The following is a 22,164-nucleotide window of genomic DNA, read 5'->3' as shown; positions in this document are numbered from 1 at the left end:
CCCAAATGTTCACGCAAAGAAAGAAGGCGTAACTTTTATTCTCGCTGTAGTATTGTTGCCGCTGCCGCCATGTCGTGAAGGTGCTGTGTGCTTCGTTGTGAAAGCGAAACTATTTTGTTTGGTCTTCCAAAAGAGGACGATATCTGCTTCTTCATGCCTAGAGCTGATCCGTGCTGGTCGCTGAGGAAATACATCAACTTAGTGCTGTGGATCGCTGGATCGGCTTTCACCTATGAGGCACCGGGCTGGACAAAAGTGAAGCGAACGCGGAGAGAGAGAGAGTGACAGTTCGCCAGTGAGGCCGAGTGTGTCCGAGAGAGAGCGAGAGTGCGCAAGAGAAAGCAGACAGGGTTTTATGTATACGCGGCGCGATGCAACGCAACGTGTAAAAAGACAGTACAAGTCATTATAATCAGTAATTATGTTCCCACTGGATGCAACAAATGCCTCGTTTGTAATGGGTTTTAATTTTTTTGTCTCGTCGCTCCGGCTGGGACACGGCATCGCAGTATGGTAAGGGTCGTAACATTTCCGTCACACACTTGAGGTATTCGGCCAATCACAACGCACTGGATAGCTGGCCAATCAGAGCACACCTCGCTTTTCAGACCGATGAGCTTCGTAAAAATCGACGTGTTTCAAAAAGGCGGGGCATAGAGGAGAAACAATAATGTACAGTATGTGGAAAATAATGTGTTTTTTTAACTTTAAACCGCATGAACACATTTCATTACACCAAATACACCAAATAATGTTCTTTTTAGCAGCATAATATGACCCCTTTAATTCAATTCACATATATTTGTATATTGCTTTTCACAATACCTACACTCTAAAAAATGCTGGGTTGTTTCAACCCAACTTTGGGTCAAATATGGACTAACCCATCTTTTGGGTTTTAAAAATTTAACCCACTAGTTGGGTTAGTCCATATTTGACCCAAAGTTGGGTTGAAACAACCCAGCATTTTTTAGAGTATCGTTTCAGCAGCTTTGCAGAAAATGAACGTTTCTACATTACGTTTTCAGCAATGTTCAGAAAGTTCTATTAATTCAGTTGCTTTTTTTTAACCCTGTTTTAACATGGGTTTCTAAAGAGGCCAGAGCAGGACAGCATACAATCGGAAGTTTGAAACCATCATGGCAACACTCATCATTTAGGCTACTCGAGGAAAAGTTTCTAATACAAACACAATGTAGGCTATATCACGTGACTTGCTTGCCTGTCCTCTTCCCTAACCTTGAATACCCCAGCTAGCATACACACATCTCAAAGATGTCTTTTAAAGAGCGTGTCTTCTAGAAAGCATCTGATAATTAGGCTAACTTTAAAAAGTCAGTTTTACATACTTTTTAAATCCTAGGTCTTCAACCCTACTCCTGGGGGACCCACTGTCCTGAAAATTGTATTTCCAACCTGCTTCAGCTCACCTGGGGCCTCATTTATAACCGTTGCGTAAAGGTGGGATTTATAAAAAACAAACTTGACGGGAAAATTTGCACACCTGCACGCAAACTCTGACCCATGCGTACGGATTTTTTTTCCTGGAGAGAGAAAAATAATGACGTAAACAACGATTTGAAACTGTTTTCATTTCATCATATGCATTTACATTAAATATTCCACTCTCATTAATGGAGATAAGCACTGAAATTATATAAAGTCATTATGCAGAAGTTAAAGCTGCAGTCCATAACTTTTTTGGTTAAAAATTATCCGAATCAATATTTGAGCAAGTACATAACCAGCCAGTGTTCAAAACTCTCACCTTACTTTAGCCCGATTCACAAGGATTAGTTTATAATAATGTTTTCTAATTTGATTGGTACGGGTAGGTTTTCGCGGGAAATTCGAGCATGGCACTGCGTCATTACGTCACGTCTGTAAACATAAAGAAGTTGTCCAGGCTAGTAGGCTATCGCATGTGAGGATCCTGCAAGTGGCCGATCGTTTATAGCCTTTTCTCACAGCAGCCAGAATAATTAAATGTATCATTTTGATGGCGGATTGTAATCCAGAAAGGATTGTGTTTATGAAACACATGTGAATGAAATTAAATTATATTCCAGTTATAAATGTGCTTCTGATTACAGATAGCCTGGGATTACAAAGATTTGTATTTTAAAGAAAACCAGTTCGAAGGGAGCATAATTTGCTTTTTGGGTTAAAATAATTTCTTAAAGGGGTCATATGATGCTATTTTAAAGATCATTATTTGGTGTAACAAAATATGTTGACATGCTTTAATGTTCAAAAAACACATTATTTTTCAAATACTGTACATTATTGTAGGTCCTCTATGCCCGCCTCTCAAACGCGTCGTTTTCAACAAAGCCCCATCCTTTGACAAGCGCAGTCTGCTCTGATTGGCCAGCTGACCCAGTGCATTGTGATTGGCCGAACACCACAAGCACGCATCGGAAATGTAACGTCCCTTACCATAATCGCGAGCTTCAGCTTTCAAAGTAAATATCAAGACAGTTAATAATGTCGTTAGTTTTACCATCAGTTCAAGCCCGAAAGGGCAACAGAGTCGTGTGACAGACACCGTGATGATGCAGTACACAAGCTGCGGTTAAGACAGCTGACGTGCTATGATTTCTGACAGGCAGTTCACTCTCCTGTGATGTGACCCTGTTCCCCTCACACACAACGAGTTAGTCTGTGCTGCGCAAAACTCGGCATTTGAACAGTCAATAGCAAATACTTAAACTAATAACAAAACATACTTACAGTCGCTGATTCAGAAGCGCCAGATTGTCATAGCAAAGTCGGAATTTACCCTTTTTTAGAAATACCCTTAGTGCACAGCCAGCCTTGTACTCTTCTAGGTTCAAAAAACTGTCGTCCATAAAATGCGTTGCACAAATTCGAACATCTGGGTTGTGCTGTTCTGTTGTAAATAAATCTTAACCAAAGATTCCTAATTGCATCTACTTCCGAAAGGCCAAATAAAAAGTGCTTTTGCTTTCGCACTGAAACACACACCGTCTCCCTGACATGGCTACATCAACACTACTTTCTGAAACCACGCCGCCTTTCTTTGCGTGCACATTTGGGTGGCGTTATGCTAATATTTCCACATAGGGATGTAGATATGTGGGGGGGGGGGGGTTAGAACGAGCCGTTTTAGGTAGGTGGGGCTGACTCTTAACTTTTATAAAGAATATCTCTTTGGATTTGAGACTTTAGTCTTTGCAACTTTACAGATCTTCTTTATGCACCAAGAGCTTGTAACACTCCAAAGAGAAAGGAAAACTTGAAATCGCATCATATGACCCCTTTAATATGAAATTCGAAGAGTATGACAATTAGATTAGACTGTGCAGAAACTGAAATCTACACACTAATACACACATACTCATAGTCGCCAATGCTGATGTTGTTAACATTAATAATTTGAGAATAAAGTATAACAATAATAATAATTTGAATGGTTTGATGTGATATGAGCTAACCAATCTTTAGATTTAATCACCATTGGTAGTAAGATTTATGGTAATGCTTTTTTCCTCAGTTGGTCAGAACAAACGTGGCAAACTTGTTACTTGTTCAGATGGCAATATACGGTGAAATCTTATTTGGGTCATATTCCAAGACAGGCTAGAATCTGTGCTTGCGAAGTACAGTAAATATCCACACCGGTGCGGTGACTGACTGCCACACATACTCTTCAGAACATTAGATTTATCTGCACTGGAACCGCGCCCACTCACAACCCACGCAAGCTAGATAATTCCGCACACAGCTGCAATTCCAGGTTTCCAAACAGAGATGGCGACAAAGAGGCAAAACTTACGGCCTGCAGCTTTAAACCAAAATTATATGAATTTAGACATAGCCTATTTGTAGTGGATGCGCTTGATTACTTTCCCTGTGGTATGTTATGTTTTAATGACAGCGAGAAGTGCTATAGGCAGGGGTGTAGGCAGCGGATGGGCCTGACGGGCACAGGCCCACCCACTCTGATGACAGGCCCCCCCAATTATTGTTTAATCTATTTTAACACAAATAGAGAACAATTATAACATCTCAAATAACTAAAATAAAATGTGTTTTTGCATAATTTTTGATGAGTTTTTCCTTAATGTCTTGTACCTTTAACAGTGTTAAACATGGTGTCACATGGATGGGAATATGCATAGAAATGATATGCAGATGAGGTTATGCATAGTAAAACTAGTTGTAAGCTCTTATTTTTGGTGATTTCGGGGAGGAATCTGAAAACGTTTGTGCCTACATACACTTTTAGGATGAAATCTACAGAGGGTCAACAAACGTCAGGTGATCACGGGGAACAGGTGTCGTGCGTGGATCAATGGTATGGCACTATAAAAGTGAAAGTAAAAGCAGAAAAAGAGATATCAAAACAATAGGCTACATACCGGCACGTAACAGGGGTTTTATGATTGGATTTTCTTGACTTAGTAAGAATTCTAGCAGCTGCATTTTGAACTACATAAATGCTTCACACTTCTGTAATTGAATGGTGAGGTAAGTAACACAGTAACCATTATAGTGTTGAGCCTGTTTATTTCCAAACCACAGTAGAGTTTCCCTGTTTTCCCCCTGGTAGTCATACATTTTACTTTCCAAGAATGAATCTCTATATAAACGCAATATAAATTATTGGTTTAAAAAAAAAAATTCCATGAAAAAAATGTTTGTCAATCTGCATGTAAATTAGAATATCAATTATATCAATGCCAACATTTGAAGAAAAAAAAAATGCAAATGCACAAAAATAAATACTGTTTTACTAGTTCTCAGCATTTTTATCCTTCATGACTTTCGTCTGTTGTGACAAGTTTTTTTTTTTTTTAATTATCCCATCTCAAAGAGGAAGCTGTTGAGTCATATTGCTCCTGTTCCTCTTGAGCACATGACAAACAGACACTGGTTTAAAAGATCCCTGCTACTGCTTGCTCCATCAGTGATGTTGTCAGTCATGTTTGTGAAACTCAGTCTGTTGGCTCTCATATTCTTTGTGACAAAGGATGTTCACCCCACCTATGCTGGTGAGTATTGCTTGCTTATTTATGATTGATTATTAATTTTAGGTAACCATTTGAAGTCAAATGATGACAAAAAATTTTCTATTTATTATTTTAATTTGACCATTACAAAATTTTATGATACTAGTGTAAATTGATATTTTTTTTAAATGCTCATCTCCAAGGTGCATTAATTAGGGTCCCAAAAGTATTTAGACTCTTTAAAATGTATGAATGTCTATATATAGAACAAAGTACACTTTCCAAGCAAAATATATAGTACATATGTTTGAAATGGTAAAACTGACACTGGTTGTCAAAGGTTAGTGGAACATTAACATAGTTAATGTGATGAACTACACCTGTGGTTCCTCTGCTATAGGATGCCTGTGTGAACTGGCTTCACACATCCACCAAACACCAATCTGACAGTAACTGATTAAAAGTAACTTTTAAAGTTAATTCTGTCAATAGCATTATTTGTTTGCGGATGCCATTTCGTCAGAAATGTTATTTAGTGCAGTGGGTTTCAAACTGGGTCACGACCCACTGGTGGGTAGCAGAGAGGAAACACAGATGTTGCACAAAGTGTAAATATGTTGCACAAAGATGCATGTTTTACTTAAAGATACATGTATTTACGACTGTCACAGATCATAGCAGTATTTCTTGTGGACCTATTGAATATGAAAAGGGAAAAGTTCCCCTCACGACTTGTGTTTGTAAGAAATAAATCCAGCATTAAAGCATTTAAACCATTGCTTCTGTCCAAAATATGAGTCTATAATAACACCCGTTGTCCTCTTACATCAAAATCCTTCTACGTTTTTCTTTAAAACTGTTTTTAAATGGTGCTTCATCTGTGCATATTTCTCTCCTGATTCAGAGGAGATGACTTTTTCATTGGAGAAAGCAATATTGCATTTAGTGCACCACTTTTTAGCCAGAAGCAATGATTTGAAGTTAAAAACTTCTTGATGGATTTGTTTTTGATGTTTTTATCAGCTGTTTGGACTCTCGTAGTACTTTATATACTTTATAATACTTAATCCAAATACATTATGGAGTACTTTATATATTACATAATTCTTTATAAAACTGCATTATCAGATGTATTACTGACATTGGTTATACTGTTTTACTTTAGAAGCAAAAGTGGCTGCACCCCAGAATGTGAAGGTGACCTCCGTCAATATGGCTGCAGTTGTTGAATGGACATCTCCACACAATCCCATGAGTAACGTGACATACACGGCAAGATATATGTAAATACACTCGAAATACATCTTAAATACTCCAATATAGAAGAAAAAATAAACTAGCGACAAATGCATGCATGCCATTATGAAATATACCTACCATAACTAGCTAAAAGTCACTGAACTATTGTTCTGCTGGAATCTCATACTTCTGAGGTTTTGCAGAAGTTGAAAAGAATAGGCCTATTCTACTTGCATGAATAACACATTTGCCTTGCATGCTTACGTAAATATTGTGTCTGTTGTGTTTGTTATCCTGTCCTTGCAGCCTGAGAAAAAATGACTTTTCCCTCTGTGTGAACACCAAAGAGCTGAAATGTGATGTAGGAATACTGCCATCTGTATTTGGGAGCTATATTTTTCAAGTGCGGGCAGAGGATCAGGGGCTGTTCTCTGAGTGGGTTAATACAGACAAATTTTCACCATATAAGCACTGTAAGTGAGAATCAGCTCTAAGTTTCCACTATAGACTCTGTTGTGTTTTTAAGTCAAAATAATTTTCATCAATAATAATTATATGAACTACTTTGCTCCCCTGTAGCTATCATAGGACCCCCTACTGTGCATCTTGTCATCCAAAATAATACCTTGGATGTGCATGTCCAAGCTCCAATGCTGAAAGTGGGCAAACTTGCAGACGTGTTTTCACAAGTGTCCTACATCATCAGATACTGGACCGAAGGCTTCGAAGAGGAGGTATAAAAATGCATATATCCTTCTGTAACAGTGGAATTGTTTTTTTTTTTTTTTTTTGAAAGTTTTGAATCCTCAGACATCTTTGTTATACACTTCTGCTCATGTGCAAGTTAAGGTATATGATTATGCTTATGTACTTGAAAGAAAAAAAATTAATGTTAACTGAAATTAAGTGAAATATTAAAAACCGTTTCAGTTAGTTGCCAATTAATTTCTCATTTTTGTTTAGTTTAACTTGACGTACCATAACTGAAATAAGAATTATTAAAAACTATAGAAAAGAAATAAGAAAAAACTATAAAAGTAAATTGCAGTAAAATTACTCCACCTTTTAAATTAAAATGAAAATATACAAAGGAAAAACTAATTCTAAATATTAATAAAAACTAACAGTATCTCAATGATTCTAAAATAACATTGGATTTCAGCATGTTAACTATCTCTCTCTCTCTCTATACATATACTGTATATTTTTATTGACTAATACAAGTGAATGGTTCATGCTGGATTGATAAATAGACAATTTTAAGTATTTATTAACTTTTTTATGAGTATCACCATTACATATAATGAACAGAAAATAATCTATTTCCAGTTTTCTCACACTGTTTTATGTAATATAAAATATCAAAAATAAATATCTTCAATAATCATAAGATGAACTTTGTCCCTGTAGGCAATGGAGAAGAAGGTTGCCGAAACCAATGAAGATTATGTTAAACTGAGTATTAAAGGACTACATTCCTGGAGCAGATATTGTGCACAGGCTATGTTGGTTCCCAAAGGCTACAGAAATGTCAAACCGTTCAGTTCTGCCGTATGTGTGACTAACATACCTGGTAAGTGTTTCTTCACCTGTGACTCAAAGTATTTCAATCAACCCTGCGATAAATCAATTAAGCAATAATCATACAATAATCTATTCAATAAGATTCAAATAGAGTGTAAGTGTAAAGTAGTTAATAGTATGGTATGCAATCTAAAATTATATAAAAGTATACATAATGTTGTGCTTTACAGTGTAATTTCTATTAACAAATTATGCCTTAATTAAAATGTATTGGGTCAAATTGACAAAGTATGCATTCATTCAGGAGAGCAGATTCAAGAAGCAACGTTTTTTTTAATCAATAATTCAAGTGACTCAAAAGAATAGTTTCCTATTGAGAAGCTTCAAGGTGAATTCCAAGGTGCCAATCTTTCTCTCTCTGTGTGTTTGCATTAGTGCTCATCAGCTGTGTGATTGTTGCTGCCATCCTTCTTCCTCTGGCAATCCTGGCCGCCTGGCTGATCTATAAAGTGTACAGATTCCTGTACCCGAAAACCAAACTACCAGAACTTCTCAAGGTATACATCTCATGTGAATCCACTACGCATTATATATAGATGTGTAACGCACACAACTTTTCTTATCTGACCATAAAAAAAACTGTTATTTTTTAATTAAATGGAATTTGAGATTTTGAATTAGCTTTATTTTTATATTTTCAGTATTCCTTTTGATTTGTTTTAGTAAGATTGTTTTTAGTTTTAGTGCTTTTGTCATTTTTGTTTTTTTTCTCCTAACATTTCTGCACGATTTAGTTTTAGAAAATGTTGTACTTCAACTTAAACATGTTTCAGCTGCACTGTAAAAAAAATTAAGCTATAAATAAAACGAAGTTTATTAAAGTACATTTGACATGAAAATACGTACGTATTTTCAATACTTAAAGAATATTTCAATTTTTCTACTTCAAAATGTCATGTTTCATTCAGCCTATTACTTGCTATTTCTTTTCTACACAGTACAAAAAATTCAGTCGTTAAAAAAAAAGATTGTTGGAGTACATTTTACAAGAAAATACCATTTCAGGTTTTCTACTTCAGAATTTCATTTTTATTCAATGTGTTATTTGATATGTCTTTGTGATTGTTTGTGAAATTTGCTAGCAGTTGTTTCTAGGCAACCTTTATAATTTTCATTTAAGTTTCAGCTTTATTTCAATCACTTAAAAAATTGTTTGTTAACAGTAACAATATTGCTTACAAACCATATATTTAACATATATTTCTTTGTAGAATCTATTCGTGCCATCATTTTGGAATGCTGAGGCAACCCAACATTCTACACACCAGAAAGAACAGCATGATAAAATCAGTACCATATCTGAGCACCATCTATATGAAGAGCTCAGCGAGAAAAACAAGATCTCAGAGGACAAGGAGTGTGGGTTGCCGTCTCTTCTCGCCCCAATTCAAGAGGTGGAAGAGGACTACAAACTCCTGATGCACATGAATCCTGCACCTGCTTTTTACCCTAACCATCTCTATCCCTTATGCTTGAAAAACTCATTATTTACTAATTTAAACAAACCCTGCTTCAGAGGCTCCACTAGCACTCAGCCTTGTTACTACAACATAGCTGGCGCAAGCTCTGAACCCCACCATTATCAACAAGCTGAGATGAACTTATTTACTTAAGAATGATCTTGACTGCCGCAACTATATAATTTATATTTGTTATGTATATATGTATAACTCTATGCAGTGGTGCAATGGCTGTCTGTTGTATATAATTTCTTGCATTGTTTACTCATGCTAATAATTGAATGTACTTTCTGAGAAATTGATATCATTGTATGCCTATAAATGGTTGTATTGTTGTTGTAAAATAGTGAAATATATCATAATAAATGTTGTTGGCCCAGTTAATTTAATTATAGCATAGTTGTATCATTTTGTTAGAACTAAACTTTACACATTCTTATGTTATGTAATTGTTAACTTGACATTTTTTATATTTTTAATCAATTTCATTTAGGTCTAGAAAATATTTTGCCCCTTTTTTTGGTTTCATGAAAAACATGATCATTTGGTTTCTGACTTCCGGTACGGTTTTAAAAACAAACCGTTCATGGGACATTTCCTCCGTTATTTGCTCTAATATCAAGTCAAGTCAAGTCAAGTCAAGTCAAGTCAAGTCATGCTCTCACTATGCGTTGAAGTGTCTTGCGGCAGGATGCGTTGCAGGCGCCATACCACACAGTGATGCAGCTGGTCAGGATGCTCTCGATGGTGCCTCTGTAGAAGGTGCACATGATGGGGGCCGGGGCTCTGGCTCTTCTCAGTTTGCGGAGGAAGTAGAGACGCTGCTGTGCTTTCTTGGCCAGTGCTGCGGTGTTGTCAGTCCAGGAGAGATAATATGAATAGAAATTCCATAAATGTGTTAAAGCTGTAAAGCTAAGTAGGAGAGATGGGACATCCACAAAACTATAAAATGGTAAATACTAGTGGATATAAGGAGTAATAAAATAACATGGACATTTTTTCAATTAAACAACAAGACTTTAGGTTAAAATGTTTATATGACTATTCTATATTCCATGTAGTCTCTCAGTTAATATGAGAACATTAAAACTCACATTATACAAGAATTTGAAAAATGTTGTTTACAAGAGTACATGACAAAGTGCTGAATGTCACACTGAAGGACACTGCTTGAATGGCATGTCAACTATCAGTTCACAGCTGTGGATTATTTGTTATGATAAAGAATCTCTGTAAAGTCCAGCTGGCATGGAGGTGGTTCATTCTGCCCCTGAGACTTACTCCAGGAGTGTAAAGAAAAAAAACCCTGCTTCCTCTCAGCCAGCTACTGGAGGACACCAGAAAGAGTGGAAATGTCCCCCATCACCTTCTGGAAACTAGTGAGACCACTTTTTCAAATGTTTGTTTCTTAAACATTATGCCTGTAGCTGTCTAACTGGCCACGAACATTACTGTTATCTTATGAAACTGATAGACTTATGTAATTTCACATTGATATATAATTCTTTGTATGTTTATTATTGTGTCTTTGTATGTTTATTTTTCAGGGGTGTTTGCCAAACTGAAGTGTAACAGTGTAGTTCAGGCTGAAGCATTAGAACTGCATTTCAGTGGCTTTGAAGTAGGAAAGGATTACAGGAAGATTCTGGTTGGTTTTTCACTTCTCGCTAAAAAGGAATAGAATTCATTTTTTGTGTGTGAAAAGTTTTGTGGAATGTTTACATGGCTCATGTAATGGTCATACAATGTGACTTATCGTTTGTGTCGTTGATCTAAAACAAAAAGATTCATCGATTCAAAAAGTTTTCACTGGAGAAATTTGCACATAGTACTCTGTGGTCAGAGGGAAACTTTTCATGTTGTTACTGAAAGAAACATTACAGAAGGGGAGGAATATGATGTAATGTAAAAAGCTGTCGTTGTTGTTTTCCCCAAGAAACTCGGCAATGTATCCTCGGAGGTGCTCAGTGTTCACATTGCACCCCCTTTGACAAAGCATTTCCAAATTAAGTACACCAAAAAGGTAACCATCAACCTATAATATTACAGAATATTTTAGTACTGAACTCAAACAGTCAAGAAATGTTTAGGCTGTATTTCATTATTATTGTTTTCTTTTTTGCTTATAAATACATAATGTTTTTCATAAAGAAAATAAAGCACGTTTTAGGACCATTGAGATGGTAGTCCTGTTTTAAACTGCTTTATTCAGTTAGCTAGCTATCTACATAGAAACTGGCTGCAGATTGAAACAGCTCACTGGATGACACCTTTTCAGACTCAGACAGCCCATAACAAACTGGCTGCGTGTTTTCTTTTCAGCTTTTCTGAGCTGGCAAACACTTCAGAAATCTAACTAAAAGCAAAAAAAGCTATAAAAAAAGTGAACATTTCATTCAATGTCCCCTTTAAAGATTGCAGTGCGATAGCAATGCCAAATGCAATATGTTCAAAACACTCATAGCACTTTAGCAACCACATAGCAACAGCCTTAATGATCAGATGTTTTTTGCACAAACATTAATGGCATTTGTGTTTTCTGTGACTCAGTAAACCTGATGGACATGCGAGGATGATGATAACCGTGTTTTCTTTTCAGCTTTTCTGAGCTGGCAAACACTTCAGAAATCTAACTAAAAGCAAAAAAAGCTATAAAAAAAAAGTGAAAATTTCATTCAATGTCCCCTTTAAAGATTGCAGTGCGATAGCAATGCCAAATGCAATATGTTCAAAACACTCATAGCACTTTAGCAACCACATAGCAACAGCCTTAATGATCAGATGTTTTTTGCACAAACATTAATGGCATTTGTGTTTTCTGTGCCTCAGTAAACCTGATGGACATGCGAGGATGATGATAATTTGGTTGAAGAGCAGAAGACTTCTGAAGGAAAATCTCCGGCTATTACTTCCCATTATAAACTTAAAACGACTCCCTCCTTGGAGAAGGTATTCTGAAACTTGTGTCAATTTTGAAAAGATCAGCTTTAATCACCATGCATTTCATTGCTAGTTTGGTGTTTATCTTACTGGAGGACAAGCCAAGCCATGCTGTTCACCAGCAAAAATATTGGTCTTTCAAGCTGAGCAAGACAACCAGAATCCAAAAAAAGGTTGTGCTGGTTTTTTCAACAGGGTTTGAAAAGTTTTAAGCTGTACAGATGCAGGAATTTGAATTAGCTTAGGTCAGTTTCATTTCGGCCCATTAAAAGCAGTAGCAGAAAGGTTTGTGGGAGACTGAATCACAAATTTAATTTTATTGTTTGCACTGAGCTTATTGAATTGAATTTGAATTGACCATATAACCTGTAAGCCATCAAATGTGGGAAACACATACACAGAATTACACTCATAAGCCTGCAAAGCTTTTAACTGTGTTATTGTTTAAAGTATGCAATTTCTATATTACAAGTCTATTAGATTAAAAATATATAATGAAATGATCAATGTTGGTAATACTACTAATACTACTACTACTAATTAAAATTAAATTAAAGTGATTCATCATGCATACGAACATGATTTTCTGTTTTTGCTCTTTTAAGGCAAGAAGACCTGTAAGAAAAATAAATTTCACAAGAACTGCAGGTTTCCACCACAGATGTCACCACTCATGCAGGACTTGTTAAAATGCTTCTCCAGCCACAAGACAAAATGAGATACAAGGACCTCCGGGAGGGTAAGAACACCATTTCTCATCCAGAGGGCCTCTGAGGTGCATGTTAAGAACTAAAACCCAGAAAATTAAAGTTTGGCAAAGGCTACAGTATCTGCGTGCTGGAATGCTGATGTTTCCACCAAGCTTTTTAACTGGAATTGGTCAACCAGAGTGATGTTTTTGCCCCTACAAAAGACAAAGAGTTATGGTGGTCCACCAGCATCAAACTTGCACTTTAAATCAAAAACTTTCCCGGACCAGCATGGAAATTGCTGCTGATCTAATCTGGTCCTTTTAGCAGAGTGGAGCTTAGATAATAATAAATAGCGCTCCATTTAATAGTCTACCAATTACATGCCCCTTTTGCAAGTTACCCGACCTGAAAATGGCCATTTACAGTGGAGCTTTTCTGAACTTCTAAGGCCATTCTTTAGCTCATATGTACCACTTTATTTTGTGCTGCCCTTGTCAGTGTCATCACTCTGTGTAATTCTAGTCAAATCTGATGACAGCACTTACCCGACTCTCAGCAACATGTCTTACCCAATGCGGTGTGTATGATGTTAAATATGTTATATATACTGAATAACAAAAGCCTTGAATTATAGTCTGACTGTTATGGCCGAAACACTGAAATCCAATTTTACGGATTTAATCAGATTTTAAACCGTACATGAACAGATCTGGATTGGATTTGTCAAACAACATAAAACTAATCAAATATGAATCGATGTGACCACAAATTATATTTATTTAATGCAAGATACCTTTGTGTTTTATTTATTGAAGCCATGTCCTATACCAAGGTTGCAGACCAGACAAGTGAGATGAAGGTTCATATGTACCACTTTATTTTGTGCTGCCCTTGTCAGTGTCATCACTCTGTGTGTAATTCTAGTAAAATCTGATGACAGCACTTACCCGACTCTCAGCAACATGTCTTACCCAATGCGGTGTGTATGATGTTAAATATGTTATATATACTGAATAACAAAAGCCTTGAATTATAGTCTGACTGTTATGGCCGAAACACTGAAATCCAATTTTACGGATTTAATCAGATTTTAAACCGTACATGAACAGATCTGGATTGGATTTGTCAAACAACATAAAACTAATCAAATATGAATCGATGTGACCACAAATTATATTTATTTAATGCAAGATACCTTTGTGTTTTATTTATTGAAGCCATGTCCTATACCAAGGTTGCAGACCAGACAAGTGAGATGAAGGAAGCTGCATTTTTAAAGAAGGTCCAACAAAAGGAGAAAACCAATCATATCTGCTGGTGTGTTGCTCCATGTGATTATATAACATGTATGACACATAGATATTCTGAGTTTGCAAACAATATGATATTATGGTGAAGTAGACAACCCTTGATAATGTGTTTTATCCTTAGGCAAGTTGATCTGGGTGATGACCCATGTTCAACAGAACAGAAACTTAACATTTTGAAGGAGCAAGACGAGGCACTTGCTGCATACAAAGTAAGCGAGTGTATTGGTTTGATTCATATTGAACATTTTGTGTCAATTTCCACTGAATGCTCATGCATTTTATGTGCGTTTCAGCTAAAATACAGTGGCGAATCAGTGGCCTCTTCAAGAATTTTGCGACATGTTGGACAGGTATGTGAAAGTGTGACACTGAAATATTTGAATATATGTTGATCTTGAAAATCATGTTGTTTCTAGCCTGTATCTTTAACGTAGTTTGTGTCCCAATTTGCATACTTATATTGCAAGTACGTACTTCACTGATGGTGGGAAAATATATAGTTTTGAGTATGTTAAGCTCATATCATGAAATTGCATCTGGATACTGCAGACCCACTTATCACATAAAGTACTTTTTGCATGTACATATTAGCATCTAGCTCAAGTCATTATCTTAAAATTGATATCTTTAAGACTTATTCAACAGCTCCCAGAATGCTCTGCTATTTTCAGCAGCTATGGCACTGGCCAGCTGGAGGTCAGACAGAGAGCGCTCAGACTCTTCCAGTAGGCTGCTCGAAAGATAACATAACTCATAACTCAGCCTTTGCTTTTTTAATGTAATTTAATTTGAATGTCGTTAAACTATTATTTAGCACATTACTGTGTTGCTTGTTTACAACTTGCTGTGCTGATTACCAGTGCTTGTAAATAAAATACTTGACTGTACTAATAAGTATAATAATGTTACACTGTGTTTTGTTTAATTGAGGTTGTTCTTCAATGTCGTATGAACAAGAGACTGGTGTCACTAAAAGAGTTTGTTCACAAAACCAGGAGTCTGCAGGGAGACAAAGAATCAGGTGAGTCTGGAATTTTTTTAAGAAAATAATACTTGTTTTCAGCAAGGACACATTCAATTGATCAAAAGTGACAGTAATGACTTCAACATTTCAAATAAATGCTGTTCTTTTGAAGTTTCTATTGATCAAAGAATCCTAACAAAATCTTCTGACAACAAAAATATTTTCAACATTGATAATAAAAAATGTTTCTTGAGCAGCAAATCAGCATATTAGAATGATTTCTGAAGGATCATGTAACACTGAAGACTGGAGTAATGATGCTGAAAATGTAGCTTTGACGTCACAGGAATGAATTACATTTATAAATATATCAAAATAGAAGGCTTTGGTGAGCCTAAGAGACATTTAAAAAAATCGTACCTACCCCAGACTTTTCAGCAGTAGTGTATATTGCTTTTACATTGTTCTAGTTTAACTAGCCATATCATCTAAATACATTTTTTTTTTTAGATATTTTTCTATTGTTTTGTTGTAGATGAGGATGAGAAGCCATGTCTTTTTAAGCTGACACCAGAAAAACTTCTGCCCTTCACCTTTAATACATTTATACCTGAAGACCTGATGAAGTTGTGAGAGACTGCTTATGGTTATTGTGTAGAGCTTGTGTACTTTATAATTGTGATTTTACAACTTCAATGTTTTTAGTTACTGTAAATATAATCCAAATGCTTTATAGAGGTTCATTCTGTTTGAACATAGCCAAAAAGTTTCAGTTCAACATTTGAGATGTGTAATCATATTTCGTGACATTGAGGATGAAGTTGTGTTGTGGTTTTCAGGCTGTGAATGCATTGGGGTATGTTCCTGTGAGAATGCCTGAAGCGGATATGAAACTCACCATTCCATTATTCAGTCTAAAGGTACGGGAAGAAAGTGTTTTTTCCCACTCCATTACCTTTTAAAAGGGAATTTTTTGTCTTATAATTTTTCCTAAAATTCCTGAATTACTGTAAGTGGCAGCCTTTGGCTTGAAATGTCAAATGTGGTTTTGTAATATGTCTTAATTTGCGGAAAATACATGAAAGATGTTCTTATGTGTGTGTATGGTTGAGTGGCAAGTCACAAAGAAAAAACAGGAAATGCCACATGAAAGCCAGTTATTAATCCAAAACGGTGCTGAGCATAGTATAGTAGTATTGTTTTAATAGTATTTAAAATGCATAGTTCACCCAAAAATGAAAATTGTCATTTACTCACCCTCATGTTGCTCCAAACCTATATGACTTTGTTTCTTCTGTTGAACACAAAAGATTATATTTGGAAGAATGGGGGTAACCAAACAGTTTTAGTTACCATTGACTTCATTGTATGGACAAAAACAAACAAACAAGCAAACAAACAAAAGCAAAGACATTTCTCAAAATATCTTTTAATTATTAATTTATTAATGTTTCAGCCAGTTGTGAAATATTAATTAGAATGAGAATTGCAATTTTTTTCTGAAGGTCCCCCAGCATTACAGACTGAGGGGTTATCAGCCATTATCTGTTTATGATGCAGCAGCAACATTTATTCCTCCTGACCTGTGTAGGACATTACGCACCGGAGCACAGGTAAACATGCTTATGGGTTACTTTTAGCCATTCAAATTGTTTTTTTGTTTTTTTTTATCCAAAGGTTGCATTAAAAATAAGTCTGTCAGCAAATCTAATTATTGTTTATACAGGATGAGCTGTTGCCTGTGGTGACATGTACAGCTGTAGATCTCAGTGAAGATGAGGAAGATAAGAAACAGGAGGAAGATGATGGATCAGATCATGATTTATGTCCCACACTCAGTTTCAGTGCTCCTGAAGCACTCCTCAGACCACCCAACGCTCACCCTCTCCGGATCTTTGTGGGGTTTTTTTTTTCACCTATCATGATCTGCTTAGAACGCCATGTCCATACTATGAACAAAGCAGGGTTAATTAAATTAAATTAAAAATAAAACCATTAAAAGCCTATGTTACTTGAAATACTGTAAATAAACTCTAATGGAAATTTAATATATATATATACTTCAGAGGTTTAATTTGGACATTTTAAAGACATGCTTGAACATGGCTCAGTCTTTGTTTGAATTAATGCTATCTTTTTTATTTTAATTTAGAATCCTGCACCACATGTTTATGCCTTCAAACCAGCTCCGCTTTACCTGGAGTGTGACCTGGACGTTCATCTGTGTCCACTGCCACAATACACTGTCACTAAAGGCAATGCCGTAGGTGTGCATGTCCCTCCAACTCAGAAGAAATTTCTAGATAGAAAGGTTTGTTAAGAATTTACACAAAAATACAATTTTGCACATCGCAGTTTAAAACAATTTCACAAAGAACAAAGTGTCTAGAAGTGTGATTTTTAAGTTTTATATCATAGCTGGCACTATGTTGTATTACTGCCTGAAACAATCAGAATCCAGGAATTGAATTATTGTGGATTTGTTTTATAATATTCCATTAATTTTATTAAGAAATTTTTTTTTAAACCCTGTAAACATTTTCTTAAAAATATCAAATGCAGGATATAATCAAAGGGATTATGGCATGGAAGAAGTTTCCCTCTGTGGCCTTGAGCACTTTATCCAATATTTCAACTATAAGAAGCGACTGCGCCCCATGCTTGTAAGCATTGTACACACACACACACACACACACACACACACTGCTTTACACATGTCCTCTCATGCAGTAAGTCCAACTCTTGCAAAACTCTTATCTATCTAGGTCTGACCCCTTCAGTATCGTTCTGATGCCTGTGGAAGCTCCTCCAGCTCTTCAGGATCTGCCCGACAGCATCAGAGACAAGATTCAATCTGGAGTGTAAATATAGATTAGCCACCAGCTTCAATAAACCCTCCATTGTTAATTGTTTGTGATAGCACTTACAGATTCATGGTGGTTTGATGGTTGAGGCAGAGTTCGGCCTGTCTGAGAGATCTTCAGCTACATCTATTAAAGAGGATGGAGATGAAGACAACGGGTTAGTACAATGGGTTATCAAATCATTGAATAAATAGAAATGCATAAAAATATAAATGTAATTCGTTTGTCTACAAGTCTCAGAACTCCAGTAGCAGCAGTCAACGCTGCAGAAACAACAACGAGGTGAGAACCATCGCATCAAATTTCATATGTGTAGCACATAATCCTCATATAGACAGGGTGATTGGTGAAGTATATAAAACAATTCATAAAACAAAAAGGCAGTTTTATGTCTGTTCTGCATGTAGGGAAGTTGATTCCACCATCTGGTCATGAGGCCAGCACATTATTTGCATTGTTGTTCAGGTTGTGAGGTGAATATAACGTGAGATAAACTTTCTCTTTTGATCTCAGAGACGCACGTGAGCAGCCGTCGGCGTCAACACAGAGCAACACACTAGGATCAAAAGTGCTGGGTAGATTAAAAGAATTGAAATCTACAGGCAGAGTCAGCTGTGCCCCATCATGTGACAATAAATAGCACTTTTATCTATGCTAGGTTTATCTATGTGTGCCTTTATGCTTAAGTAATTGCTTCATAACTAAGTACAGTATATTCATGTTCTGTTAAGCACAACTAGAAGAATGCAATGGACAGTGAAATACAAGGGCCAGCTCAGGTAAACCTGCAGACTTTAGCAAAATACAGTGACAAGCCACCAGATGGCAATAAATGTCTGACACATGAAACAGCAACTGTACCTTCATAAACAGATTTCATGGTCAATATCTGTATGGGATCTTATTTTTTTCATGAGTTCAACTACATTTTTTTTTCTAAACCCACGTTATTATTATGTACAGTATATGTATAATTAATAATATATATTATGAGTGAAAAATTTGGAAACACTAATAAAATGTTTTACATTTTTGGGGAATCGCCTTTCTTGCTTAAATACACAGAAGTCCTTGATTTCAAGTTTGTTATATTTTTTTATCTGATTTTAAATGCAATGCATAGAAATATCAATATACTTAACAAATTAATTGCAAATTATATGATCATAATTGGAGTGAAACATTAATTTAGAAAAAATATAATGCAAACTTGTACTTTGTTGGCAAGTCACTTTTCCCGCTTTAATAACATCAGTTCCCGATTTCAAGTTTGAGCAATGTGTGTGTGTGTATATACAGTATATATATATACATCTGATTTTAAATGCAATGCATTGATTAATATATATACAGTGGGTACGGAAAGTATTCAGACCCCCTTAAATTTTTCACTCTTTGTTATATTGCAGCCATTTGCTAAAATCATTTAAGTTATTTTTTTTTCCTCATTAATGTACACACAGCACCCCATATTGACAGAAAAACACAGAATTGTTGACATTTTTGCAGATTTATTAAAAAAGAAAAACTGAAATATCACATGGTCCTAAGTATTCAGACCCTTTGCTCAGTATTTAGTAGAAGCACCCTTTTGATCTAATACAGCCATGAGTCTTTTTGGGAAAGATGCAACAAGTTTTTCACACCTGGATTTGGGGATCCTCTGCCATTCCTCCTTGCAGATCCTCTCCAGTTCTGTCAGGTTGGATGGTAAACGTTGGTGGACAGCCATTTTTAGGTCTCTCCAGAGATGCTCAATTGGGTTTAAGTCAGGGCTCTGGCTGGGCCACTCAAGAACAGTCACAGAGTTGTTGTGAAGCCACTCCTTCATTATTTTAGCTGTGTGCTTAGGGTCATTGTCTTGTTGGAAGATAAACCTTCGGCCCAGTCTGAGGTCCTGAGCACTCTGGAGAAAGTTTTCGTCCAGGATATCCCTGTACTTGGCCGCATTCATCTTTCCCTCAATTGCAACCAGTCGTCCTGTCCCTGCATATATATATATATATATATATATATACTGTATGTGTGCGTTGCGAGTGTGCATGAGCGCTGAATGGTTAAACGCTGGCAAGAATTAAAAGTAATGCAATTTATAAACTTTAGTGGCTGCCTCGATTGTGCAAGTGACAATTCCTGTGTCAACTGTGCAGCTGCTTATAGACAGAAGCGATGTGTGGTGATTTGAAGACATGCTATTTTGAGAGAGAGAGCGCGCGCGCGGTGATTCACTCACGCTGTTTGTGAAATTACGTCTCACACAAGGTTTTCAAATTACTTTATAAGTTATTTAATGAAGAAATATGAAGGTGAGTAGCTCACCTTCAGCATTATAATTATTTCACCGACAGAGACTGACACATGCAGCTGCATGTCGTGCCAAACCTCTCATGGCTGGCGCGTCATCAGCTTGAGATCGGTAGCCGATCAATCGGAGCACCACTATTGATTACTGTACACACACAAATATATATTGTAGTTCAAATATATATATGTATTCTGTCATTGTTTACTCATTCTCATGTTGTTCCAAACCTGTATGGGTGTCTTTCTTCTGTTGAACACAAAAGAAGATATTTGGAAGAATGTGAAACCAAACAGTTGACGGTAGCCATTGACAAGCTCGCACACGCTCCCATTTTACAGTTTGCTGTGCACTCAAGACTATTCTGTCTGACAGTCTCATCCACAAGTTTTGCTGCACTGGTCTCACCTCCACATTTACCTCACAATAGCAAACAGGAGAAAAGGCAGCCTAATTAGCACCCTGTGTTGCACAAAGTTCATGGTAGGTTGACGCCTGATAGTTGTCATGTTATTCGCATTACAAGCTGTTCTTGTAATAATAAATGTGATGTCTTGCTGTTTCCATAATCAACTCTCTCAAATCTTTGGACCTGGAAAAACAACATTTATAAAATATAGTACATTACAATTTTAAAAACCAAATCTCTAATTAAATGCATGAAAATGTTTGAAATAAGTCTGATTGAATGACTCAGTATATGACCAATTTACCTTTTTGTAATTAGTGAGTATTCAAAGCTGAATGTAAACAATAAACATAAAAAGGCTTTTTTTCATATGAAATATGCTTAGATGCTGATACCTAATTTCTTTTTACATGTCAGTCTCTCCGTGTTTCTCTCAGGAGTCAAACCTGCAACGTTTGCATTTCCAACACAGCTCCTTAACCACCCTTTAATGTTTGGTAGGTCTAATTGTTAGGCTACCATCCCCCATGGAGAACCAACACTGAAGTCATAGATTGTCACATTAACGGCAAGTCTGAACAGGATCATGCCCACAACTGCACAGTATGGATGACTTGTAGATCTTTTTCCCAACAAATCAATCTACTATGAACACAAAATGTTTGGAAAATTTCTAAAGTATCTTTATTTAATCCGGCACATATACAATTTTTCATTAGCTGAATAAAAATACACATACAAGAACTGAACATGATTGACTAAAATGGGGACTCTCCATTTTATTCTCATGTTAAAAATATACTTAAACACCCTCCATTTTATCAAATTAAAGGATGTTCTGCTTTGGTGTCTGGTATAATATGAAAGCAAAGCTTTGATATTGCAGATTAGACAACAAAGCTTAGAAGCAATTCCTAAGAACTTCTTCGAACATTGCAGCAAAATTGCAGGACATTTTTCGTATTTACCAATGCTGGTTAAAACACTTACAGCATGACATCTCACAGAGAGTACAGGTGCATATCAATAAATTAGAATGTCGTGGAAAAGTTCATTTATTTCAGTAATTCAACTCAAATTGTGAAACTTGTGTATTAAATAAATTCAATGCACACATACTGAAGTAGTTTAAGTCTTTGGTTCTTTTAATTGTGATGATTTTGGCTCACATTTAACAAAAACCCACCAATTCATCTCAACAAATTAGAATACTTCATAAGACCAATAAAAAAAACATTTTTAGTGAATTGTTGGCCTTCTGGAAAGTATGTTCATTTACTGTACATGTACTCAATACTTGGTAGGGGCTCCTTTTGCTTTAATTACTGCCTCAATTCGGCGTGGCATGGAGGTGATCAGTTTTGTAGCACTGCTGAGGTGGTATGGAAGCCCAGGTTTCTTTGACAGTGGCCTTCAGCTCATCT

The 22,164-nt window shown here is 36.2% G+C and overlaps 1 protein-coding gene and 1 pseudogene across 2 annotated transcripts; both read left to right on the top strand.

The window, feature by feature from the left end:
• The first annotated feature begins 4,304 nt into the window (after positions 1-4,304).
• On the top strand, positions 4,305-9,602 carry crfb15 (cytokine receptor family member B15). 2 transcript variants are annotated; one of them, XM_016274440.1, is made up of 8 exons: positions 4,305-4,494; positions 4,841-5,018; positions 6,142-6,259; positions 6,522-6,688; positions 6,795-6,949; positions 7,626-7,788; positions 8,175-8,296; positions 9,011-9,602. In XM_016274440.1, exons 2-8 carry the CDS (start codon positions 4,883-4,885, stop codon positions 9,410-9,412), a joined length of 1,263 nt encoding a protein of 420 aa, XP_016129926.1. In that variant the 5' UTR covers positions 4,305-4,494; positions 4,841-4,882; the 3' UTR covers positions 9,413-9,602. The 2 variants fall into 2 exon arrangements, with proteins under 2 accessions (XP_016129926.1, XP_016129927.1); XM_016274441.1 differs by lacking the exon at positions 4,305-4,494 and having other exon boundaries at positions 4,833-5,018.
• A 905-nt stretch (positions 9,603-10,507) lies between these two features.
• Positions 10,508-22,164, top strand: part of LOC107586866 (cilia- and flagella-associated protein 221-like) — a 20,632-nt pseudogene continuing 8,975 nt past the window's right edge.

The sequence above is a fragment of the Sinocyclocheilus grahami genome, unplaced genomic scaffold (assembly GCF_001515645.1).
Source record: "Sinocyclocheilus grahami isolate Dianchi unplaced genomic scaffold, SAMN03320097.WGS_v1.1 scaffold86.1, whole genome shotgun sequence".
Classification (NCBI taxonomy): Eukaryota; Metazoa; Chordata; class Actinopteri; order Cypriniformes; family Cyprinidae; genus Sinocyclocheilus; species Sinocyclocheilus grahami.
Note: the sequence above shows the minus strand (reverse complement) of the source record. Positions and strands in the feature narration are given on the sequence as shown.